The sequence below is a fragment of the Necator americanus genome, chromosome II (genome assembly GCF_031761385.1).
Source record: "Necator americanus strain Aroian chromosome II, whole genome shotgun sequence".
In the NCBI taxonomy this organism is placed as follows: Eukaryota; Metazoa; Nematoda; class Chromadorea; order Rhabditida; family Ancylostomatidae; genus Necator; species Necator americanus.
Window position 1 is genome coordinate 34,039,805 of NC_087372.1, and position 23,095 is coordinate 34,062,899.

General features: G+C 40.5%; 4 protein-coding genes across 5 annotated transcripts; 1 reads left to right on the forward strand and 3 right to left on the reverse strand.

The window, feature by feature from the left end:
• Positions 1-221: 221 nt before the first annotated feature.
• Positions 222-17,550, forward strand: RB195_020355 (uncharacterized protein; the record flags this gene model as incomplete). Its single annotated transcript, XM_064188614.1, has 17 exons — positions 222-311; positions 8,016-8,081; positions 8,151-8,206; positions 8,277-8,370; positions 8,532-8,658; positions 12,505-12,583; positions 12,648-12,707; positions 13,158-13,335; positions 14,357-14,467; positions 14,533-14,675; positions 14,737-14,856; positions 14,928-15,052; positions 15,109-15,184; positions 15,257-15,341; positions 15,694-15,788; positions 15,885-15,987; positions 17,398-17,550. The coding sequence occupies 17 exons, from the start codon at positions 222-224 to the stop codon at positions 17,548-17,550; spliced, it is 1,761 nt and encodes a 586-aa protein (XP_064044495.1).
• RB195_020356 (uncharacterized protein) lies at positions 8,800-9,610 on the reverse strand (the record flags this gene model as incomplete). Of its 2 annotated transcripts, XM_064188616.1 has the most annotated exons (2): positions 8,800-9,381; positions 9,473-9,610. In XM_064188616.1, the coding sequence occupies 2 exons, from the start codon at positions 9,608-9,610 to the stop codon at positions 8,800-8,802; spliced, it is 720 nt and encodes a 239-aa protein (XP_064044496.1). The 2 variants fall into 2 exon arrangements, with proteins under 2 accessions (XP_064044496.1, XP_064044497.1); XM_064188615.1 differs by lacking the exon at positions 9,473-9,610 and having other exon boundaries at positions 8,800-9,129.
• RB195_020357 (uncharacterized protein) lies at positions 9,493-9,954 on the reverse strand (the record flags this gene model as incomplete). The annotated part of the gene is made up of 1 exon (XM_064188617.1): positions 9,493-9,954. The coding sequence occupies one exon, from the start codon at positions 9,952-9,954 to the stop codon at positions 9,493-9,495; it is 462 nt and encodes a 153-aa protein (XP_064044498.1).
• A 1,292-nt stretch (positions 17,551-18,842) lies between the features above and the next one.
• Positions 18,843-21,487, reverse strand: RB195_020358 (uncharacterized protein; the record flags this gene model as incomplete). Its single annotated transcript, XM_064188618.1, has 7 exons — positions 18,843-18,980; positions 19,039-19,149; positions 19,400-19,485; positions 20,841-20,919; positions 21,071-21,171; positions 21,262-21,343; positions 21,410-21,487. 7 exons carry the CDS (start codon positions 21,485-21,487, stop codon positions 18,843-18,845), a joined length of 675 nt encoding a protein of 224 aa, XP_064044499.1.
• Between the last annotated feature and the right edge of the window lie 1,608 nt (positions 21,488-23,095).

A 23,095-nucleotide genomic window follows, 5' to 3' on the forward strand; every position in this document is an offset into this window, starting at 1 on the left:
GGTTCGTACTTACACTAAGCCCTTATCCACTCTTTCCTCGTATTGCTCGTCTAATGAACTATTGCTATTAAAAATCTTATTTGGGTGAATAATTGGGAATAGTTTGAATAAGTAGCAACAGTTCGATTCCCAGGCCAAGGTACTTCCCAGCAACGGATAGCTTGAGTTTATCAGCAGTAGTCTTTTTTTTTACTAGTTTTATACCAACGAATATTTTGCAGATGCTGTCGGAGAGGAACAGCGAAGCGGAGAGCGCAACGTTCCTTCCGACGGGCGCTTTCAGTGTGATAGCTGGGGATGGTCTCGAACAGGTGGGCCAATTTTCTAACATGACATACATTTATTTACATTTACTTATGTTTGAAATTGAAAGGTAAGATCGGGTGAAAACGACATACCGGAAGCTCGGTGCATTTACGTAGACGGCTTCGCTCAATGCGGTGCAGTTAGAATCTAGGGAAGACTTTTGGTAGCACCACCCATCGCTGCAGTTCGCAATGATCCCACCTCGATCCTATTGCTGCGCTCCTTCACACCGCATAGGGCGCACCCGCTTCGTGTCGCTGTTGTTGTGTCGTTTCACAAACTAGCTACAAATACCGTAATCGTTCGTTATATGAGACACCATTTCAGTAAATAAACTGTAGACAGCATAAAATCGGTAACTAATGTATGTCTACCTAATCGGACTACATCACCATACATATTCTGCAAACGTTATGGCTCACAAACTCTGTTGTTGCACTTGGGGCACTTGCGCAGAAGCTTTCTTTTTTGTTTCCCGATGTACTACCTTTAATTTCTTTCTTTTCACTCGTAATGCGGAATTCGTGCAGCGCCTAAAAAGTAAGTTGTGTGAAGAAACAAATTCTTCATCTTTGTCTTTTCATTTATCATCTTCATCTTCTTCAAGGTGACTCACCCTACTCAGTCTTCTGCTCGCACAGAAGCTATCGATCAGTCACTGTTCCATACTCTGCAAAATGTCACATCTCGTCTGAACTGCCTGTAGATGCCTAGCTTCTTCAGATCTTTGTTCACCACTTCCGTCTAGAACATTCTTTTTCGTCCAGGTGGCCTTTTCCAGTTCGGAAGCACATAGTCGGGTCAAAATGAAATGAAGCACGAACAGTTGCGTAAGCGGGTGCGCTCGAAGCGCTGCACTAACAACGGTTGGAATGGAGGAGGGACCATGTCGAACTGCAGAGATGGATGGCGGTAGGGAGGATCCTTACACGATCCCAACCGCCATGCTCCACCGCACCGCTTCGAGCGCAGCCGCTCACGCAAGTGTCAACTGTTTCATGTCGTTTTGACCCGACTATACTCAAGGTTTTTTGGACAAGACAATGTGATAGTCTCCTTATGACGCGACTAAGTGAGCGAAGGTTTTCTGCGACTACTTTAGAGGGCGAGGCAAGATCTTGATCTTTTCCTCGCATTATATTCGTTTATACGCGTTATTTGCAGAGACACCACATTCACTTCTGAGTACAGTACTTAGTCATGACACACTTTTGTCCCAAAGCAGCCAAGCATCCTTCCAAACAGCATATTTTACATATAGGCAAGCTTTTTCGTCACAGTCGACAAAACTGCTCACTTTTCCCATCTGTACATAATAATAGGGCGAATTGGAGATAGGTAGACTCACAGCTTGGCCTCGTATTGAGGGTTGATCAAAGTCACTTCAGTAAAGAGTTGAATGCAGAGGCCTTGTGGATCTTCGCTGAATATCTCATTCGTAGCTACCGTCTTTTTACAGCCAAAACAGAAATTATCTACTACTTCAACAGCTTGCCTGTCGATTCCCGTCGAGGGTTTGGAGGAGACCTACATCTGCTTGTATTTGTCAAGGTGCAGCTAATTTCAACACAAAGTCGACGAAATATTGCTACTTCGCGCTGTTTGAAGCGAATATTACTATACTCAAGATCACACAAGGGACGTGCTGACGGTGCTAAAACGACATCAGGAACACAATGCTCATCTGTTTTTCGCATTGGGTCATACACAGCGAAGTTGAACAGAAAGCCCACAGCCCCTTGTCCCGCTCCAGTTTCCACTTCGAAAACTGAAGTACACAACATGTATTTGAATAGCAGCAGCAGGTACTCTTGAAAGCTAACTGCAAAGAGTTCGAGCGCCACTAAAATATTTTCATCACGCTCTTGACAATAGACACCTAGTCAGACTTAGATCGACGAGGAGAAAAACTGGCTTTTTCATTACGGATGGTTTTTTTTTGGTGAGTCGATCCAGGATTAGAGGATTGAGTATTTTTTCGTCAATACACATTAAACGGATGATCTTTGTCATCTCACAAAACCCGAAAGAAAGCATTCCATCGCGTATCCCATCGTCTCAGGCAATTCTTTCCGTTTTTCATTTTCTGGACACATACCTTCGAATCAGTCGGTAGTTCCTAACTGATCGCGGTGCGTATCAGTCGCTGGAGATGCTCAAGTTCAGGGACTGTGACGTTTGTCAGTTCAGTAAGGTGTTGAAATGTTCCTTCCAGATGGGTAGGGTTGCCTCCTTGACAGCGAGTCTGTTTGCAGTGCTGAGGACAGGCGATATCTCCATTTTGCCACTGTGTTTTCTCAGTAGAGGACAACTTCTTCGGATTCCTGTACTTCCACTGCCTTTCAGACCCCTTCGCTCTCAATAATCTTTCATCCCGCGATTACGTTTCACATGACGAGGCAGTTCTCTCCTTAGACGCCTCTCCTCCTCAGATGGCTGGCAGCACGGATGATACACAAAGAATTGTCGAATTTGGATCTTGTGGATCTTGTCTTCGCAGATGCAAAGACCCCGACTACTTCGGCCTCGACAACGTTAGGGCTTTTTGCAGCGTTCTGAATACAACAGATGAATGAGTTAATGGCGTCATCGGTATTGTTCTTGGTACGTACTCTAATATTTATCTACACTTGTAGACAAAAGACCTGCCATATCGATCTTGCTGAACTCCTCGACTTCTTTTCTGGAGCCGTACCTTCAGACTAAGAAGAAGCAGGCGGTGGTCGGTATCGAGTACGATGGTCCACACTGCTCTAGACTTCCGAATATCTGGCAGAGGAATCCGGAAAGGTGGTTACCAGAAATACCCACAATCGCCGTGTTATATCCCATCGTTATGCATGTTGTTCTGCGCAGAAAAGCTCGTCTATTTCACTCTCTTGTTCAAAAACGTTCGCTGGCAACGCTTTGTACATTACCGCTCGCGCGATATATCACTAAAAATGGAAAAAAAAATTCTGACTAAGATGTATTGTTGAAATGTTTCTTGCAAGAACAAAGTTTTTGCTGGTATTGCTTTGAATCAGCCAAAAATTTGTGACATAAATCGGAAACATTTTGATCACATTTTGAGTGCAAGAGCCTTAAAAAGTATACAACCAAAGAGGGGTAGGATATGACGAAGAAACCTCAGCAAATGGACGAAAAGATGAGAAAACCTAGGAAGATAAGGACGACTGGAAAGTTGGATTTCATAGAATCCGTTTTATGACAAGTCGTAGATAGTTTCTAGTCACCTGCAAGGAGTGCACACTACTATCGTTGCTATTCCGTCAATTTTAGAGCATAAATTTAATTATTTGCAGTATTTAATAGTTATTTCCCAAAATTAATTAGCAAATTTAATTATTTTTCTTGTATATGTGTGAAAGTTTTAAAAAAAACAAAAAGAACATTTACAGCAACAGGTAAACAATTTTTTTTCTGTAGAAGTTAGAAGCAATACTCTGTCCCTATCGAACTGAATAAGATCCAGAAATATGCTGACTTCTATACTTCCTTCGCTGACTGCAATCCTAATCCATAGACGCTCATCCGCAGCGAAATTGAGACACAAATAATCTTCTGTTTTTCTTTCTTTTTTGAGCGTCTATGTGGGTGGTATTTTTATCGGATGTTGATGTGAGTAACGTTTCGTAAACTTCTCTGACTACTTGCACGGATGTATTCATTCCATGGAATTGAACGACATTCTAAGTGACTAATCTCTAGAATGATGACTAATCTTTCTCGGCTGGATATCCTATTCTTAAGGGTAACATCCATGGAAATAACACTTGATTTACAAATCTACAGTAGAACTGCCACGTGAGAATTTTGTAAAAATAGGGATAAACTAAAAAATTGCCGTCAAATTCGTACATTGGATTGAGATGACCTAATTTTGATCATCGTGGACGAGTTTTCTCAATACGGTGCTATTGCCAAGAGCATTGAAAAAGCGACGGGGACTGTCGGTGACGGTTGCCCGCTCTTTCATAGATAGAAAACTGCGGGACCTTTTACATGTCACTGGATTCCTCTACTTGGCATCTATCCAAAAACTCCAATGTCGTTGAGAAGAGAGCGAAACGAAGATAAAAAGTTAGCAAAAATGGCAGAAATTGGAGCTATCATGGGTTGCAATTTTTGGTCTGAGATCAAAGTTGGAAAAGTGCTCAAGGATTTAAAATTACACATCGAGAATTAATTGAATGCAACCGTTCGGAATTGTTGATAAATTAGTTTTCCTCATTTGTAAGTTTTCAATTACGGCGAAAAGTTTTTGGTGACAAGTTCGTCATTACTTTGAATCTTTGTTGCAGGGATAGAATTTCTCAAACCATCCAATAAAATTGTGACTAAACAGAAAAATATCCTAGTTTTGTAACGCTTTCAAAATATGTAGACAGATGAACTTTGTTTGTAAACAGGAGGAGCAGAAAGTTTGAAAATCCAGAAGATTTTCTTTTTTTCTTCAATTTTTTCTCTGTCTTACACCTCCTTACCGTTTCCCTCGCCTCCTCTTTCAACAAAGTTCAAATTGAAATAAATTAAGCATATCCTTGGGAACACAGAATGTATATCTGTTCATAAAGCTGTTTTCCTCTGGTGGGTTTTTTTTGCTCTCTCATCACATTATTTCTTCACAATTTTCCGTAGCAGAAGAAAATTGAAAATTTCTGCTGGATTTTATGCCACTTTTCAAATCAACATACTTTATATCCAATTTAGTCGTTATGTTTTCTAAAAATTGAGTTCGCTATTGGATCTTGAGTGGAATCATGCTCTTTTCAAAATGATTCTTTATTTTCTCTGAGATTCCGTGGGCCGGGTACTTTTTTTTGAGATTGAGGCTCTTTTTTGAGATTTTGAAGAGGTGTGCGAGTTTAAGTCATTGGACAGTTTTATGCAAATTCTTGGATAGATCTCAATGAGGGGAATCCAATGAAATAAGAAGTTTTCCACAGTTTCCTTTTAATGACAAGGTGACGATGGGCAAAGGTGAGCGACTCTGCCGCATCATCAACAAAATCAACAGTTTCATACAATTCTTTTCAACAATTTTTTTTTTGATTTTGAAGACATGTGTAACTTTGAGTCTATCAGGTTCTCGTCAATTATGACTTCAGGCTATGAACGTTTCTTTTTTCTTTTTTTTTTGCAATTTTTTTCTTTTTTGGCGTATACTTGCCGTAGCGCATCAAAACGCGAATAATCTCACAAAAGACGTTCATTATCCTACATTAGAAGCATCATTGATCGGGCAGCAAAGATCATCAAATGTCCTTTTCTCCGGCACAGAGGTCTAATTTCAATTTTCTTCTAGATATAAACATAAGACAAGAATTCTTGTTGACGAGAATTCTTGTCTGCTGACTAAACTTTCACATCTTTAATAATTCGCTATGGATTCGTCTGCTTGGTGAGCGCAATCATTTCATGTTCCTATAATTTTTTCCAATCAATCTGATTAGCAAACTGATTAGTGAAGCGACGTATTCAACGAAAACCGTACTGAATCTATTAATTATTGTTATTTCAGAATTTGAAAACTTCATTATCTTTTATCTCTTTCATCAACCTTCACATATTAGATATTCTTACGATTTTTTTTGCCTTTTTTGCCACTACTTTTCCTTTGGGATTCTATTAAGAGATTGAACTGATGATTAAGTTCAAAGTTAAAGACATCATTCCGAACTCACTCTGACGTGGTATGGATTTCCGATGGAAAAATTCTTAGGAATCGTAGATTGCGGGATGACGGGTGGTTTCACTCATCTCTCTCTAACCGTATTTTAAAAAAAAATGGCGTGAATGACTCCGTTTTTCACGACGATTTCACTTGCAACGAGCTGCATCCGGCTGCGCAGCGGTCGAAAACCAGTCAGTTCTCCTCGACTGCGTATTCAAGTGGAACCTATGAATAGATTGCTGAGGGGACCAGAACGTTTACATAGAGGAGCGTTCTAACGTTCCTCCTAGGAACTAAAGCGGTTCCCCCGCTGTTTTTTTAAGACGATTAGGAAGAGATAAACGGAACCACCCCTGATCCAGGAATCTACAATCCCATCTCTAGCTTGTCCGGCGGTTTCCCTTATCCCGTCACATTCATGGTATGCTGCCTTTAATGTACCCAGAGAGTAGGATCAAAAGAAGAATATGATATAATATCAGAAGCAATATGTTCTCCTCTTTTACCTCGTTTTCTTCTTCATAATCACTTTTTGTTGTGTCTCTAGAATTATTTGATTTTAAGAGGTGATCAAGTGGATCCTTTGAGCCATATCCACTCCCTCTTCAATGACTACATTGAGCTACAAAAGCGTCCAGTTACAGGTTAGCGTCCGCAAGCGGCTGTATACTTTGGGATTTTTGTGGGCAAATATAGAGTTCGAAACGTAGATTACGACGAGTATGAGTGTGACGCTCAACTTCCATCCTGAAAAACGGCATGGGAGTTGATTGCCATGAAATACGCGAGCACACTCCGCGCCCTCAATGCACGCGCCGCATCCGCTAGCGAGCGGTCGAAAATCAATGAGATCTTCTTAGCAGCCCATCCAGCGTAGAGCCAATGAGTAGGATGCTATGGGAAGCGGAGCGCATATGCCGCATTCTAATGTAGCTCCTTGGGACAAACGCTGTTCTTTCCCCGTTTTTCAGGACGCTTAGGGAGAATTGATTGAGGTACATTCATATTCGTAATCTACACCCTGAACACTGTATTTACCCATATCAGTCAAACCCAACATCGTCAATTTTTTTGATACGCTGCTTTTAACCGGTAGTTTCCGACACCATTAGTGACCGGCTTCGAGTTGAGAACAGCACTGAGCGGGTGTCCCTTACGAATCAGTGGTTTAATGAAACATATCTGATTTAGGTTGGGAAACCCTCCTAAAAGAATGGGATAACATTTAAAAAAAAGGAATTTAAAATAGACGTCAACAAAAACAATGTCTCATGTCAATTATTCCGCGGACAGTCTCTGATACAGTACTGAAACAAAAATGTCCTCGGAAAAAAAACCACCGGATGGCAAACGCCTGCGGTGCAAGGGCACGCATTTTGTGCCTACATTCTCAGTAAAATTATTGTACCCTGATCCCAGAGATCATATTTAGATCCATTACTAATCCCACTACAAAATTAATGAGCAAAGAGAAAAAGTAATGTCAGATAAACTGCTATCAAAAAGAAATCAAACTTTTCCGAATTTTTGAAAAAAAACTAAAAACCACAGGAAAAAAACTTATGCTCTGGCATTATTCATGCACTTAATTTCAACTCAAACATAATACATATGTGCAAAAATGAAAAATTCACATAACAAATTGTGCAAACAAATGAATTCGAATTCAAGAGAGAAAAAACAAAATCAATGTATAACATTGATGCGGAGGGAGATTTTGTTGTGCTTCGCTTTGCTTGTCGTTCAGCCGTTTATCTCTCTCTCTCTCTCTCGATCTAGATATGTAACCTCAAATGTAAAATTTTTATTTTGAAGAGATATACGTACGTTTTTTCTACTGGACCTAATAACAATAAATAGATAAGTACTTTTACGCCGAAAAAAATAACAGAAACTCTTCCAGAAGTGCGAAAGTTCGACCTTCCTTGAATCTTGGCATAGAGATTGCAGTTTGACTATTAACAGAAACTTTGTTTTTTTTCTGGAAAAAAAAATAATATAACGTCCATATTCAGCAGAATGTTTTTTTCAGATGTTTGATTCACGCTATAAAAGTCAGAGGGAACGAAAAGCCGTCAAACCGACCCTACAAAGTAAGGTAGGAGATTCTCGTAACGTGGTCATAGCATAAATTTTGGAAGCGCACAGTGTATAATTACCACTTCAGGTGTATAATTGCCTGGAGCGACCAGCCGGATGGCGTTGTTTTGCATATCATTTTAGGTGAACTGCTCAAAATCCCCTCATAACGCCCTACTCCTTCTTCTCATCCTTGAATTCCCTTTTTTTATAGTGTATTCGTAGTTGTGCTGGTGTGTTTAATCCTTAGTGTGCTGACAACCGTCGAACAACACAGTCAATTCGCAGCAGAATTATTGTTTATACTGGTGAGTGAAATTTAGCAGTTTTTTTTTTCAAAGATTTTTCCTCTACAACGTCTTTGAGCTTGTGTTTCCTTTTTTTGCTTTGTTTTTCTCTTATAATGCTTACTTTTTATTTTTAGGATTTTCTTCCATTTTTTCCTTTGATGCTTAGTTTTTGTTTTCAGGAAATTTTCTTAGTTGTATTCTTCGCTATCGAATACTGTGTACGGCTATGGGCGGCTGGATGTAGATCAAAATATCTAGGATTTTGGGGCCGCATGAGATTTGCTAGAAAACCGATCTCGTTCATTGGTAGGTTTCGTTGATTAGGATTTAATCGCTAATAATCAGTATAGAGTATCTGATAATTATAATAATTAATTAATTAGTCAAGTAATTTATTTATTGTAATTTAAATTAGTAGAAAGGATGATAGTTAAGGTACTTAGATACTTAAATGGCCCGTCTTCTGACGTGCGGGCCCCGCATCTCCTTTTTCGTTCCCTGCCATTGTATAGATGTCTCAGCTTCGTGAGTGACGTTGACGGTCTTGGCCGTATCCGCTGGCTCTCGACTGGTCCATCCGTGCGCGAACACGTATCGTTGGGGTCTCCCTGGGGGTTTGGCCTGGGATCCACTTGTGTTTTTTGTCCATCTATCGTGATTCTTCTCTGATGTGACCGGCCCTGTTGTTTTGTTTATATATTCCGCTGGGTGCAAGAAGGGACTTCCTCTAGTCGGCTCAAGACCGCGGTGTTGTGGCCGGTTAAACTTCGGAGACATCTCTGGGTTCTGGGGTGTGGCTCTGACGTGGCCGCGGTTCTGCCCCGTTCCGCTGGTAAGAGCGCTGAAGGACTGTGGTCCACGATGGGCCGAGATCTGGTCCGTGTTGGTCCGTGCTCCTGACGGCTGCGAATGCTGCCCTGTGCTTTTTTCTTTTTCTTCCTTGTGTTTTCTGTTCTGAACGTCCGGTTCGTTGACGGTTTCCGATTTGGGAGCCTTGTTGTCTCCTCCGTCTCGCGTGCGGTCTTTGAACTGTGTTTTTTTGTTTATTGTGTTTTTCTTCCTGCTTCGTTATTCTTGGTCTTTCTGTTTGGTACTGTCAGAGACGATGTCGTCCGCGGACGGGTTCGAAGAAATCTTCCATCACACGTTGTCCTTTTTCGGATGTGATTTCTTCTTGATGCGCGGAACGCTTCGGCGATATGTATCGCCTTGTGTCTCCTTCATGGGTTGGTGAGGGCGGTGGCTGATTGTCGTGCATCGTTTTGGTATGTCCTCCATACGACGCGTCCACACTTGATCGACCGCGCTGACGTTTGTGTTTTGCTGTAAGGCTTTCTGTGACGAGGTTGAAGGGGCGGTATCCCGGCGACCTCTGACCCTCGACATGGTCTGATGTGGTTCGAGCTGAACCCTTGGCGGAATCCGCTTGTTCTTGAGGCTGGGCTCATCGCATCCTGATTGGTGTGGGATGATCTTGGTGAATACTTTGTATAACATGCTCGCGCATATCGGACGGTGTTCAGGTCCTCTCGGTCCTTTCTTTGGATGAACGGTTGGGTCTCCCTGGTCTGGGATCCTTTCTTTCTGAAAATAGGATGTCATGTGCGGCTGATTACATGAGCGGATGGCCCGCCGGAGTCTGTGATATAAATCGTCCGGGGCTGTGCCGGTGTCTTGTAGCGACTCGTACTTCGGGAATCCGTGGTGGGCTTCGCCGTGGGATGATTGGGCTTGGTTGATGAACGGAGGTCGTGAACCTCTCCGTATGATTTCATTCCACGAGAAGACGTGCGTCCTCCGCTCGGGTTGCTGGGGATATTATATTCCGATCCCTGGGCACCTTTAGACTCGTTTTTTTGTGTGTTCTGAATCTCTTGTTGTACTTAAGATCCTCCTGAGCTTTTTGGTGTTTTGTCTACCGCTCTGTGTGCATTCGGATACCTAAGCCCTTCCTCTTCCACATTCCTTGGTGGTCTTATTATCCGTTTTGGTTGACGTTCGCGGCTCGTATCCTCTGGCATTGTGTCCCGTTTGGGTCCTCCTATGTGCCGCCTTGGGGTCCTCGTGCATCGTCGTGACGACTTTCCTTCTTGCCATAGATGTTCTTTTCTCTGTGGTAGTCGTTTTTGCGAAGGAGACGGTGATCGAACCACTAAAAGGATGGTCTACTGAGCGTCGAACCATCCCCGGTTGGTGTATGTGGTTCTGGGTCGAGCCATTGGGCGATTCCCTGTCCACCGACATGATTTTTTTGAAAAAGTTCGCTGGGGCGGGGCGGACACGCCCGGGACGATTGCCATTTTCATTCGGTCCCCTGTAATCTTCCACCTTATTCCTCTGTGGCCTTTTGTTTTGGTTGAGTCTCCGCACGAATTTGTAAAGGACTTCTCGTGTGTACTTCCTCCGCTCCTCGTAAACGCGTCTCGGAATCATCAGCTGCTGATGTTGGTGAATAGCAGTTGATGATACTGATGGATTTTTGGGGCAGGCGAAATGGCCAGACGGGTGACGGATCTCGTGAGAATCGACGATCGACGACAGATGGGTGGACGAAACCACACCGCCTACATTTCGCACGGAACCTTCTTCCCGAATGACGTGTACCGTATTTTGTGTACGTGCTCCTGCTTGGTCTTCGGAGCAATCACGTGAAATTTGTCGCTCTGCAGCTCCGAAGGGCATGGGTCGCGTCTGGGAAACTGTTCTCGCGTTGTAGTACACGTCTGGACGTCTCCATGGCGGTGTGCGTGTGTCGCCTTGGTCCAGAATCATGACGTCCTGGCAACCTGAGATTTGATGCCTTCACCGGTCGCCACCGTCCGACGTCTGAGACGGCGGGCCCGGTGCAGGGTACTGAAGCAGTGAATATGCTGGGTGGCAAGGACTTTCCCCAAACTGCAGCCATGCCACGGCGCTTGCTTCACCACGGTCGTCGTCAACCTTATGGATCGGGAACCACCTGGACATTTTGCCAAGACGGTGGTGAATCTTGGTGGTTTATTTGCTGGGCTTCCGATTCCGAAAAGTCGGAATGTCGGATGTGTCGAACTCCTTCTCAGCTTGGGAGACCCTGCCAGAGGACGAACCTCCGCTGTGCATCGCAGTTCGACGCCCAGTGTCGCCTCCACGCCACTATGAGGCGGTAAACCGTTGTGGAGGGCAGCATTTAATACTCTGACAAAATGTCAACTTCCATCCAATTGCATACAATTCGAGCGAAGGAGCTCTGTCTTGTGCAGCACACGTTTCCTCGACTTGCCTCCATCCTACATATCATCCGCTGGCACACTATATCCCTTCCAACAAGTTTTTCTTATGGCCACCGTGCAATGGCTGAGCCGTCTAAAACTCCTCTCCTGCTGTGTTTTTCATCACCGTCGATGGCGCTGCGCAGATTCCGTGACAGGAGAATTACGGATGATAAACTAAGTTTGATCTCGGCGTGGGGGTCTCCGGCACTTCGTCATAAGTTGTATGCCGAATTAGCGTTAGCGCATCTTGTGAATATCATCATCTTTTGTTCAACCTGTCTCACTGCCTTCTTTGCCGGTGTTAGTTGACGCCGTAAATGTCCGTGGCTGACATTTAACACTGGCACACTAGTCTGATACCGTTAGACTTGTTTCGTCCCGTCTCACTGCTTTCTATTGGCGTATCGTTCTTTAACAAATCCTCAAATCTGAAATATATGCTCTAATCCTCAGATCCAAATTTGAAAACAAACACAGAGCTTAAGCCCCACATTATAAGCCATCATGTTATACAATAGTGGGTTTACTCTGTCTCCTGTATGTAACGAAATTCCGAATGCGGACGGTCCCTGGTGTTGACTGGCGCCGATAACCGGATATGTTGTGGGGGTCTGTGCGTCAATTGGTGCTCCGTGCAGAAAACGACAAAATAGCTTGACGGGCCCCAGGGCGTCAATTGGAACGGTACTGCTCGAACTCTGAGATTTTATGGCAGTGAAAGCTGCTGCGTTTCACTGCCATTCACTCTATTCAAATCCTAAATCTTAAATCTTTTGCCAACCAATATGAAAGGGAGCTTGGATGTGGATAACGTTAAGAAACTAATTAAAACAACTAATTAAACTTTAAAAAACTAATTAAAGTTGCTCAGGATTGCCTCTACGATAGTGACAATTTACAGATCTCTGTGTGGTGCTGGCCAGTGTCGCGATAATACTGGTTGGAAATGAAGGCCAAGTATTTGCTGCCAGTGCAATACGGTAGAAAATTTTCGCCTCATGATCCCACAAAGTTCATCGTTTCTCATCAAATTTCCCATTTCAGAGGAGTGCGATTTTTGCAGATTTTACGAATGTTACACGTGGATCGACAAGGAGGTACTTGGTGAGTGAATGATTGCTTTTCAGGGGGAATATCTTGTTGTTTTTTATCTGAACTGCAACTATATCTCGGCTATAGTTTTATTAAAAGTCATAAAATAAAAAACACGAGATGTGAATACGGGAGCGTAGTTAGAATGCAGTGATTAACTTTATTCCAATTATTTGGAAACCATAAATAAAGCTATAAGGAACTATAAAGCATAAACTAAGTCATATGATAGAATTTTTTTTTAAAAAAATTGAAAAACAGAAATTCAGAATAATTCCTTACTATTTTGAACATTTCAAAGAAGAATTTCAACTTGTTTTAAGGCAAGAATTGTTCGATTCGACAAATTTTTAGACCGTCACCACAATTTGATTTTGATTTTTTGATGATGATTTTTTTTATGTGTTTGCATACTTTGCGACATTTTTTTTTTCTCGAATTCCGGATGACCACTAATTCCAGGAGGTTGCTCGGCTCTGTCGTGTTCATCCATCGTCAAGAGCTTATCACAACATTGTACATAGGTTTTCTTGGATTGATCTTTTCCTCGTATTTTGTCTACTTAGCCGAAAAGGATCACATTTCTCCGGATGGGAAACAAGCCTTCACAAGTTATGCGGATGCTCTATGGTGGGGTGTGGTGGGTAGTTCGTCAATTTTTTTTTTCTTTGCTACAATTTTCTGCCTTCTTCTGGATACGAAAGAAACTTTAACTTTGAGTTATATTGTATCTTTGTTTGTAAACATCTTTCTCTCTCGAAGAATCTTTTTGCAATGGAAACCTAATAGAATAGAAAAAATAATTGAAAAAAAGGAAAATTTACATTCTCACCATTGTATATACAAATTACGCAAAGAATAATATAGGTGATCCTTGAATATGTATGCCACAGTGATCGCCAGTTAGAGAGGGAAAATTATCTATCAGTATTGATCTGCTGTAGAATGAATGCAGATGCAGCTACGTTTACCTTGAAAAGAGAAAAAACTCTATAACAAACCTCTGGAGGATTTTTCCTCGCTCCATCTTTCGTCAAATAATTCTACAGGGTAACCCACATGAAGTGTGATGCGAAAAACTACACACAACTTTGAATCAATTAATCCATAAAGGAAATTTCCTTCTATTCAATAGCCAAAAAATTCTACGTAAGATCCCACAGATCACCTACAGAATGATCGCCAATACAAGCAATACAATACAAGCATCTAATCTCCTCCGAAAATTTTTGAGGATGCGCGCGATCAGTTTACTTACCCCATGTCTTATTCAGGGCTCCTTTCGGTGAATTCTAGCTAGTTGATCTTAAAGAGCAGTTTTTTTTTTGCTCTAGAATGCTCAGACGGCAAAATCCAAAGATTGAGATCGGGTGAGTATGATGGCCAAACACCTTCGTCCAGAAATGAGGAAGGCTGACCTCATACCACTCCAATGCCTTCTTTGCGCCGTGGCCAGGCGCCCAATTTTGCTGGAAAGTCCAGTCAGTGTCCTTAGTGGTCCTTCTTTGGCTCTAGGGATCATCGTACCTCTGAATTTTCTATAGTCCGTCATACTTCATGCAGGCCACTTTATATAATTATTCTTAAATGTTCTTTGTCTGCTTAAGATTTTTTTTCAGCTTTTGCCATTCTTAGTTTCTCTAATATATATTTTCTTACAGATAACAATGACAACTATTGGTTACGGTGATGTTGTTCCTCAAACATGGCTTGGCCGAATCGTTGCCTCGTGTTTCTCCATATTTGCCATCAGCTTCTTTGCTCTACCAGCTGTTCGTTTAGTTTATTCTCTTTTTTTCACCCCACTACCTTTTTTCTCTGATTTTTTTATCTCTAGGGAATTCTTGGCTCCGGATTTGCTTTGAAAGTTCAACAAAAGCAACGTCAAAAGCATTTTAATCGTCAAATTCCGGCTGCAGCCACCCTCATTCAATGCTTATGGCGATTCCATGCCGCTGAGAGAAATATTGCAGCAACATGGTCAAGATACATAATGTCTAGACGTTTATTTTCTGATGTTTTATTAACTATGGGAATTCAGGAGAGTACATGTGGATCCATTAGCAGGAGAATCAAGCGAGAATCACCGAAAACAAAACGGAACGGCGACCGAAGATTCAGCTGCGCAACGACGAAAATTTTTTCGAAAGCAACATTCCAAGTATATTCATTACTTTTTGGTGGCAATTAGTTTTGAGCCAACTATTTCGGTTCCTCTTTTTTTTCTTCCAGAACCAGCATATTTACAATTCCGAAAAAATCGCGTCATAGTGGTGTTAGTGTCGATTTGGAGATGGGAGAGCGAAAGAGGGAAAAAGAACGTGGCAGTGATGTGGAGGATGATCGAGTCTTCAAAGGTTGGTGCAATTGATCGAGGTGACCTCAAACCTCATTTGTCTTCACCTTATTTAAGGAGGTTCCGAATCACGTCTAGATGTAGTGGAAGCGGACGAGGTTGAATACTCATCAGTGCCGAAAAGAATTGCTCAGTAAAAAATAATTTATTGTTTTTCTCTTTATTTTTTTTTCGTAAAAACCAAACCTTAAAGTATTTTTTTCAGCATTTGCGAGCTTACAAGACCGTACAAAAATGCCATAAAAGCAATACGAAAAATCAAATATTTTGTTGCTAGAAGACGATTCCAGGTAAACGACCGTTTTCTTCTTCTATTGAAAAACAAATTCCCTATTTCACTTTAAATGTTGATCTCTAATTTATATTTCATTAACATTAGATTTGGAGTTAATAAAGAAGATAAATAATAAGAATAAACTCTTTTTAAATAGTAAGAAAATAGAAAATTTTGAATAATTGAGTCTGACTTCAGCGCTCAATATCTCACTCAGCACAAAAAAATATGCATAAGCGGATACAGTTCAATTTTTGTATCGTTTCAGTGATTCCAGGAAAATTGTCCTTGCATATCCTATGATTCCACTCTTAGTGTAAACCTACAATAAAAATGTGCATGTCATTGAAATAATCCAATTATTGCAGCAAGCTAGAAAACCGTACGATGTTCGCGATGTCATAGAGCAATATTCGCAAGGACATCTTAATATGATGGTGCGTATAAAAGAATTACAACGACGGTAAGAAAATCTTTTTTTCTCTCTTCTTTTTTCCTTCTCTTTTTCTTTTTTTAATCTATACATGTGTTCTGCCGAATATCATCACCTATTTTCCAGTCTCGATCAGACACTTGGGAAACCAGGCCAGGATCGAGCATCAAAAGCATCGTTCGGGAATGTATTAACAATAGGAGCACGGTTATCTCGGATTGAGACGCAGGTATTCATCCTTATCGCAATATTCATGACCTTCATCTTCATGTTCTTCGGGTTTTTTTTTCTTCTTATCTCTTGTCACGGTTTCTTCTCAACCTAATAGGTGCTTTTATGAATGTTTTGGATCATCTTGGACGAAGACGAACAAATTGTAAGTGGGTAACAAAAAACCAACAAAACAAGTAACAGAAATTGAGCAAAAGCTCCTATAATTTCTACGAACATACAAAGCCTCCTTTGAGAAGTTTTTTTTCGAGTAAAAGTATTATTTCATGACGTCTGGTTCTTCGCCGTGATTCACGAGGGTTTCAAAGAAAGCCCAGTGCAACTTCCGCAACATCTCGGTAGTTTAGCTTATGGGGGTTTGATCGACTTAGAAGTCATTTTTGCTGACCACTATGAGTCATGGACATTGATGATTTTGATCATTGTTTGAGCGAGTGTAGCGCAGTCGGTAGGAGGTTCAGATGACACCGAACAATCGATGGTTTGACACCCCCCTAGGGCAAACCAAGCTTTTCATCTCTCCGGATCAGTAAATTTGTATCAGACTTGTATGGAAAAATAAAAACAATGACTTGGCGCATCGGCTAGCCCCTGCGAGTCATTGTATAAGACAGTTACACTTTCATAACCACAAACGAAATTCTGAATTGAAGTGAACGTGGTGGTGCATCCCAAGCGGATTGATGCTTAAGCTAGCTAAGATAGAAAATACGGAAATTGAAATTAAAGGCATCACCCACGAATCTGAGGTGGTGCTGATTTCAGATGGAGTATTCGTATACGGATTGGAGACTATGGAGAGGAGAGGTGATTCCGTCCATTTCTTCCTAATTGCCGTAAAAAACGGCCCAGAAGATGCGGCGCCGCACAAGGCTGGCGCGCTCCAGTCGAACTTGTAGAAAATAGTGCGCCAGAACGCCTGAAGCCGTATCTTCCGGGCCGTTTTTTACGGCAATTAGAAAGAAATGGACGGAATCACCCCCTCTCTCCAAAGTCTCCCATTCCGTACACGAATACTCCACCTGAAATCCGTACCACCTCAGATTCTTGGAGTGATGCCTTTAAAGCAGAACAAGCCCACTCCTTTAACTGATACCGTGTTTAAATCTTACTTTCCTGAAATCTAATGGTTCTCTAGATGCTGCTTTAACTATACTCTGTTGGTTCGACATTTTACGGTATCCAAAGTGCCGCAATCTTTTTTTTTGTGGGTCATATGAAGAAGTCATTAACAAGGCTAATTTGAATCCTTAAATATTTATCCGCGTGAACATTAGGGAAAATCAAACGCTTATAGCCGAAGCACAAGTCCTTGACCGATCTGGCCAATTAAGAATGCTAGGATTGATACACCAATGACTTTATCCTTTTATAATCAACTTCACGTGATCTACGCTTCTCTGTTCAGATGTTGAATCTGGAACGACAAATGAACACAACGATGAGCTTGTTGACCACGTTGTGCCGACAACATACGTCCACTCGACGTGCATCGAACGCCTCTCCGAGTCCTCCATTCGATCGATCCTCATCGCCAACGCTTAGCGTCGTTCAACTTTAACCTTAAGGTGATATCATTTCGGTTAAATGAGCATTTTCTACGGGTAAGCACTTCTTACATCCACGTCTCTTACTTTTTTTTCCAATTCCTCCACGTATAGTGCCTATGAATAGAAAAATGCATAAGTACAATGTACAGCTTAAATTTTGAGAGCTTAAAAAATGGCAGATATCGAGTCTCTTTGTTCCTTATTTTCATCTTCATGAGATCTCATCGAAATCGGATTACGGATTTAGAATAAACAATTCGAAACTGCTTATTGTTTTTTTCACTTTGTAAAGTAATAGTAATCTCATAGAAGAATAAGAAAGAAATAAGATATAACGATAATAAGACATACTTTTATAAGAAACGCACAAGTCCATGTTCCCGAATTCCGGATGACAAGGAACTTATTGTGTTGATTCCAACATAGGCTAACGAGAATTATAGCGATTGGTTCGCCGACTCCACTCTTCGAAAAAAAAATTAAAACACTGAGTCAAAATTGAGTTAATTAAATAATTGTTGGATACTCATCTTTGTTACTCACAATTAGATTCCTGATGGAAAGAAGATCCAATAAATTAGAAAAAAAATAGTTGTGGACGTTTCTAATACTCAATAGTACTAGATCAATTGTTGTCACGTTGCAACTCATTTAACTCATCTACAACATCCATGGGATTTTCTCTGGGACTGTAAATGATTTAAGGAAGGCCTGATGCATGAAAATACTGTATCAGCTATGAACAGTGTTTGTCGATTAGGAGAAACAAACTTCTGGAAGTCGTGACTAATCCAACCTCTGCATGACTAATCGTCCGACGAAACACCGATTGACACTAATTCATGAGCTAGCTTTGAAATCAGGGAAGTCTAATTAGTTTATTAAATTAATTTAGATATCCGGTTACTTAGTCTATTAGCCAAGCTCGTTAGAATGCGCACACATATCCCCATGGGACAAATTGCAGCCGACAACCTTTGCCCTTTGTTCTCAGCAGAGGATGCGTAAGTTGACGTTTTGTTGGATCTTATGTTTATGCGCACTAATTAAGTCTGCATAGTTATTCTTTCGCCCTTACCATTAACTTACAGCCTTTTCTACAGTTCTTTTTAAGAGATATGGTGCCGTTGGACGCAAAGTTTCACGATAAATTTGATTTTAGAAAGTTCACAGAAATATCGGCTAAATAGGATATTTATGATAATGACCGCATGACATGCACCACTGCATTCTATGCGAAATACGTCCGCACCAGTCACAAATACGATTCAGACACAAAAAAACAACATGTTACAGAAAATTGTTACAGTTTCGCAAAGTGCTTAAGTCCACCGTGGAATCTCTCCTTGAAAAGATGTCCGATAAGGTGCAAACGATCAGATCCAAAGAATGCGTGCTCCTCTCCGTCTTTGTGTACAATGATCCATGGAGCGCCGAAAGCCTGTATGCATGAACAATAATTCGAAAGAATAACTGCAACATAACATTCATCCACTAACACCGGAATCAATGGCATCCAATGTGTTTTTCTGGAGTTCTGTTTCGATGGTTACGTCGGATATTTTGTCGATATAGCGAGCAGTGTCAGTGATGCCGCTAGCCACCAATACCTAGAACTTGTAGTTATTTTCCGCTGGAGGGAGAACAGTAATTAATTAACATGAAAAAGCAAAAAAAGATGAAAAGAGGAAAACACTATCATTGCACAGTTTTTTTTTACGAGAGCAGCACACAGTGAAACATATGTCTATCCCTGTGAAACCGTAGCGCACTTCGCTGCGCAACATGGTTTCCCCGCACTCTGGTCTGCACCGCCCAAGCAAGCGAAGAGGAGTTCGTAAAAAAAAAGAAAAAAAGTACCTTCTCGAAATCCTTCTGTTCGAAAATCGGTTCACCGTTTGTCCATATTCGCTTCCAAAATTCTCGACTAACTGTCTCAAGCTTCTCTGAACACAAAATTAATCACTTTTCTACGGACAACCATATGATTTGTTCAAGAACCAAGGAATAAGACGATGAGCAGTTCATATTTCTTAGAAACAAATCTAGTCGGTTGATTTTCCGTCCATTCGAGATAAACACTCAGTTACAATCCACCACAAAGTTGAAAATCTTCTCAAAATCAACGTATTGCAGTAACATGTCCCACAGGTTTCTTTCCTGCTTTTCTGACATTTTTATTTTTATTCAACAACAAAGGTATACCAATAGTGACACTAACAACATAGTCAAAAGAATAGTCTATAGTTTTTCTCCATCTCTGGTAAATTGTTAATTATTTATAACTCAGGTTGCTGTGAATCAAAAAAAAAATGTTGGCGAAAGTGCTAATAAACTTATAGGAGAATTTAATATTGTGAAAAAATTTCTTATTTTCTACAACATACTGTAGATTATCGTATAGTAAGTTTTTAAAATTAAATCTGAAACACCTAAAATATCTGAAATATTAAGGAATATCGGTTTGTTTGGGGAGAATTATTTACTTTATTAGACATTAACTGTATCAATTCATTAGATAAAATAGGATCAAAATTCATTATACGGTAGCGTGTGTCCGTTTATATTGTTAATGGCATGATATTTTCTTGTAACATTGGGAATGACAGTTCCAGATGGTCACTCCAACGTCAATCATCTCATTTTCTTCTGTATAATAATCTTCAGCATCCACTACTACGCGAATTTTGTTTAAAACTTAGTTTTTCTTTAGTTTTTTTAGTTTTTTTTTAATTTCATGAACATTCAAAATTGAACTCACAAAATTTCTTCATTTAGCTTCGCATTCCATATCAATGACGTTAATTTTCTTCTACTTATTCTCTATTTCTACAATTTCCTATACTCTTCTTATTCACAGTGTTTAGTATTTTTTAGTCAGCTTCAAATGACTCAATGTATAACCAAATAGTGGTGGACCGGATAAAGAGGCTACGCAGAAAAAGGAAGGATCTTAGTCTTAGTAGGAAAGACAGTGAGGTAGGCAGTGAACCACTTTTTTGGTCTTGTGTTTTTAGTTGGGTTGAAAACTTAAAAAAAAAATACTAATAAACATAAAAATGCTAATAAAAAGACATCAGGATAGCGGTACACTCAAAGTAAAATAGATAACAAAAGGTTTCTAAATATGATTCTTTTTTCCTTTTGAGGGATATATCTAAAGTCTAAGTCCAACGTGAAGAGAGAAGGGATTAGGAATGCAATCTAGACGCTTTAGAAACATCCGCTTCATAGAGTAAACTCGTTCAGGTGAATTTACTTATTTGAGGTGATTTGGAGAAGGAGGAAGTCTACGACCCACCGGATTTTTCCTTCTGTATCACAAGTAGCAATTTCATTGCATCTTCACTTGTTTTTGTTTTAATCCACTGCATGAACTTCTAAAAAATTGACAGCATTTAGGTAGAAAATTATCGGGAATATTGAATACATTGCAAAAATATAGAAATGTGAAAAATTAAAGAAAGTAAGGAAAATAAACAAAAATAAAAAATAATGAATCATGATTCGAATATACAGAATCCTGACGACCTTCGGAGCTTTTAGCTTCATATTCCAAAAGGCGTTGTTCCGCTCAAGATCTTTCAACATGTATAAACTTTTTGCAGGCACTAAGCCGGGCGGTCTATTGCCTGAAAAGGATGCTCTTTTTTTAATGGTCGCAATTTACTTTTCTATTATTTTTGTAAAATGTAGTTCCATAGAATAGCAAGCGACTATACCGCTAGACTGCATGATTCTTCGGAGAGAAAACGGCTTTAAATTCACTTTGATCGGCCATACGTTTTCGTAGCGGAGAAGAGACTAAACGAGACAATCCTAGCGATGTGAAACTCCCGTAGGAAAAAATCCCGGGAATAACTAACTTACCTCAAATGCGATCCATGCATACGGTGAAATAACATCGTAGTAAAGATCGATTTGAAATTTCTCGCTAGAATCCGCCATCAATCAATCGTTTGTCACCGTCAGGTGAACGGTGATCGACTCGAGCGAAGACAGCACAGTGCTGGTCGAATCGATAAGATAACCCTTTTCCGTCTATTTGATAATGTTACGATGTGTTAACCACATCCTTTCTTTGAGGAAGGAATCGGTCCTTGTTCTCTGTACCCGGCCGAAGCAGTCGCTAATTGTTCTTTTCATTGTTTTTTCATTGTTGGTAATAAATAGTTTGCAATGATTTTACGTGTTCGACACAGCGAAAATCACAACGAGATCCCGGAGAGATAGAAGAGTGAAAAGTTTAAGTTAAGGATAGTTTAATCTTGTAATAAGGAAAGAGTTTGCTATAATTTCAAATGGAGAACTTCTACAAACTGCGGGAAAAGGAGAACAGCTTCCAGAAATGATGAAAACAGAACGACGAGTACTAGATAATTAACGTTATAACGGAAAAATGGCAAAATCTACAGATTTTTTCGGATGTAACCCACCACTACACCGTTAATAGAAATGATAGAGATTTCTATACTCGTAATCGGAATAAGGGCAAAAATATACGGTGTAGACATCAAAATAAAAAAGTTATTTTAGCAATTTCAGGAAAAGTCGTCTAAAATTACGTTTGGCCACATCTTCGAAGACACTACTATAACTATAGGAACAAAATTACATCACGAACCATTTTTATACGAACCGTGGTAATCGAGAGGAAACACATCCTAATAGGCTAGTTAAACATCTTAGTAGGCTAGGCTAGCTAACGCAACATTAATAATGAATCTCAATCCTGATTAAATAACCATCGGAATAATCGATTTACATCATGATACAGAAACAATTATAAGCAACGTTCTGTATCACGGAGTAGAAACAAACATACAGGTAAAAAAGTAGGATCTGTATTTTACATTAGCAATCCGCTTTTTATCACTGCCTCATTTTTGTTTTGCAAATGTTGCAGAAAGGTATTATCTGATCTCTCTCACTAGCGGAATAACACCCGATTAGTTAGATATAGATGCTACGTGGCTCACCCCCATGTGGCGGATAGTAGGTTAATCGCGGGCCAAAAGCGACCTTGTGTCTGTGCTAAGAAGCGATTAGGTCCAAGGGATGGACTTTCTATTTCTGCTCTGATAAGACTGGCTCATGATATCCTTGTATCCCGCACGTTAGTGCGGCAAAAACCTGTAATCAAGTGACTTGGAGGTGCAGGAGAGGCGCTTTGGAGTCGCCTTCAACAAATAAGCTCCACTTATTCACGCCGGGAGGACTAAAGGTTCCCCCAAAAATCCTGGAACTAGAAGCCGGCAACTTGACTTAGGTTTTAAAATTATATACAAGACACAGTAATAAGAAAGAGTCTCCTGTTTCCGCAGGAAATCAGGATACTCTTTCTTATTACTGTGTCTTGTATATAATTCCTGATACGGTAGCGTGTAAGGACTTGGTTACAGGAGTCATTTAGGTTACCGAAACGGAAAAGGACTAGGATGAAGATCTGTACTTACGACACACGTACGCTTGCATCGGAAGCAGCCATCGAGGGTTTAATGATGCAAGCTTGGAAGATTAAGTTCGACCTCATCAGACCGACCGAGACGAGACGAC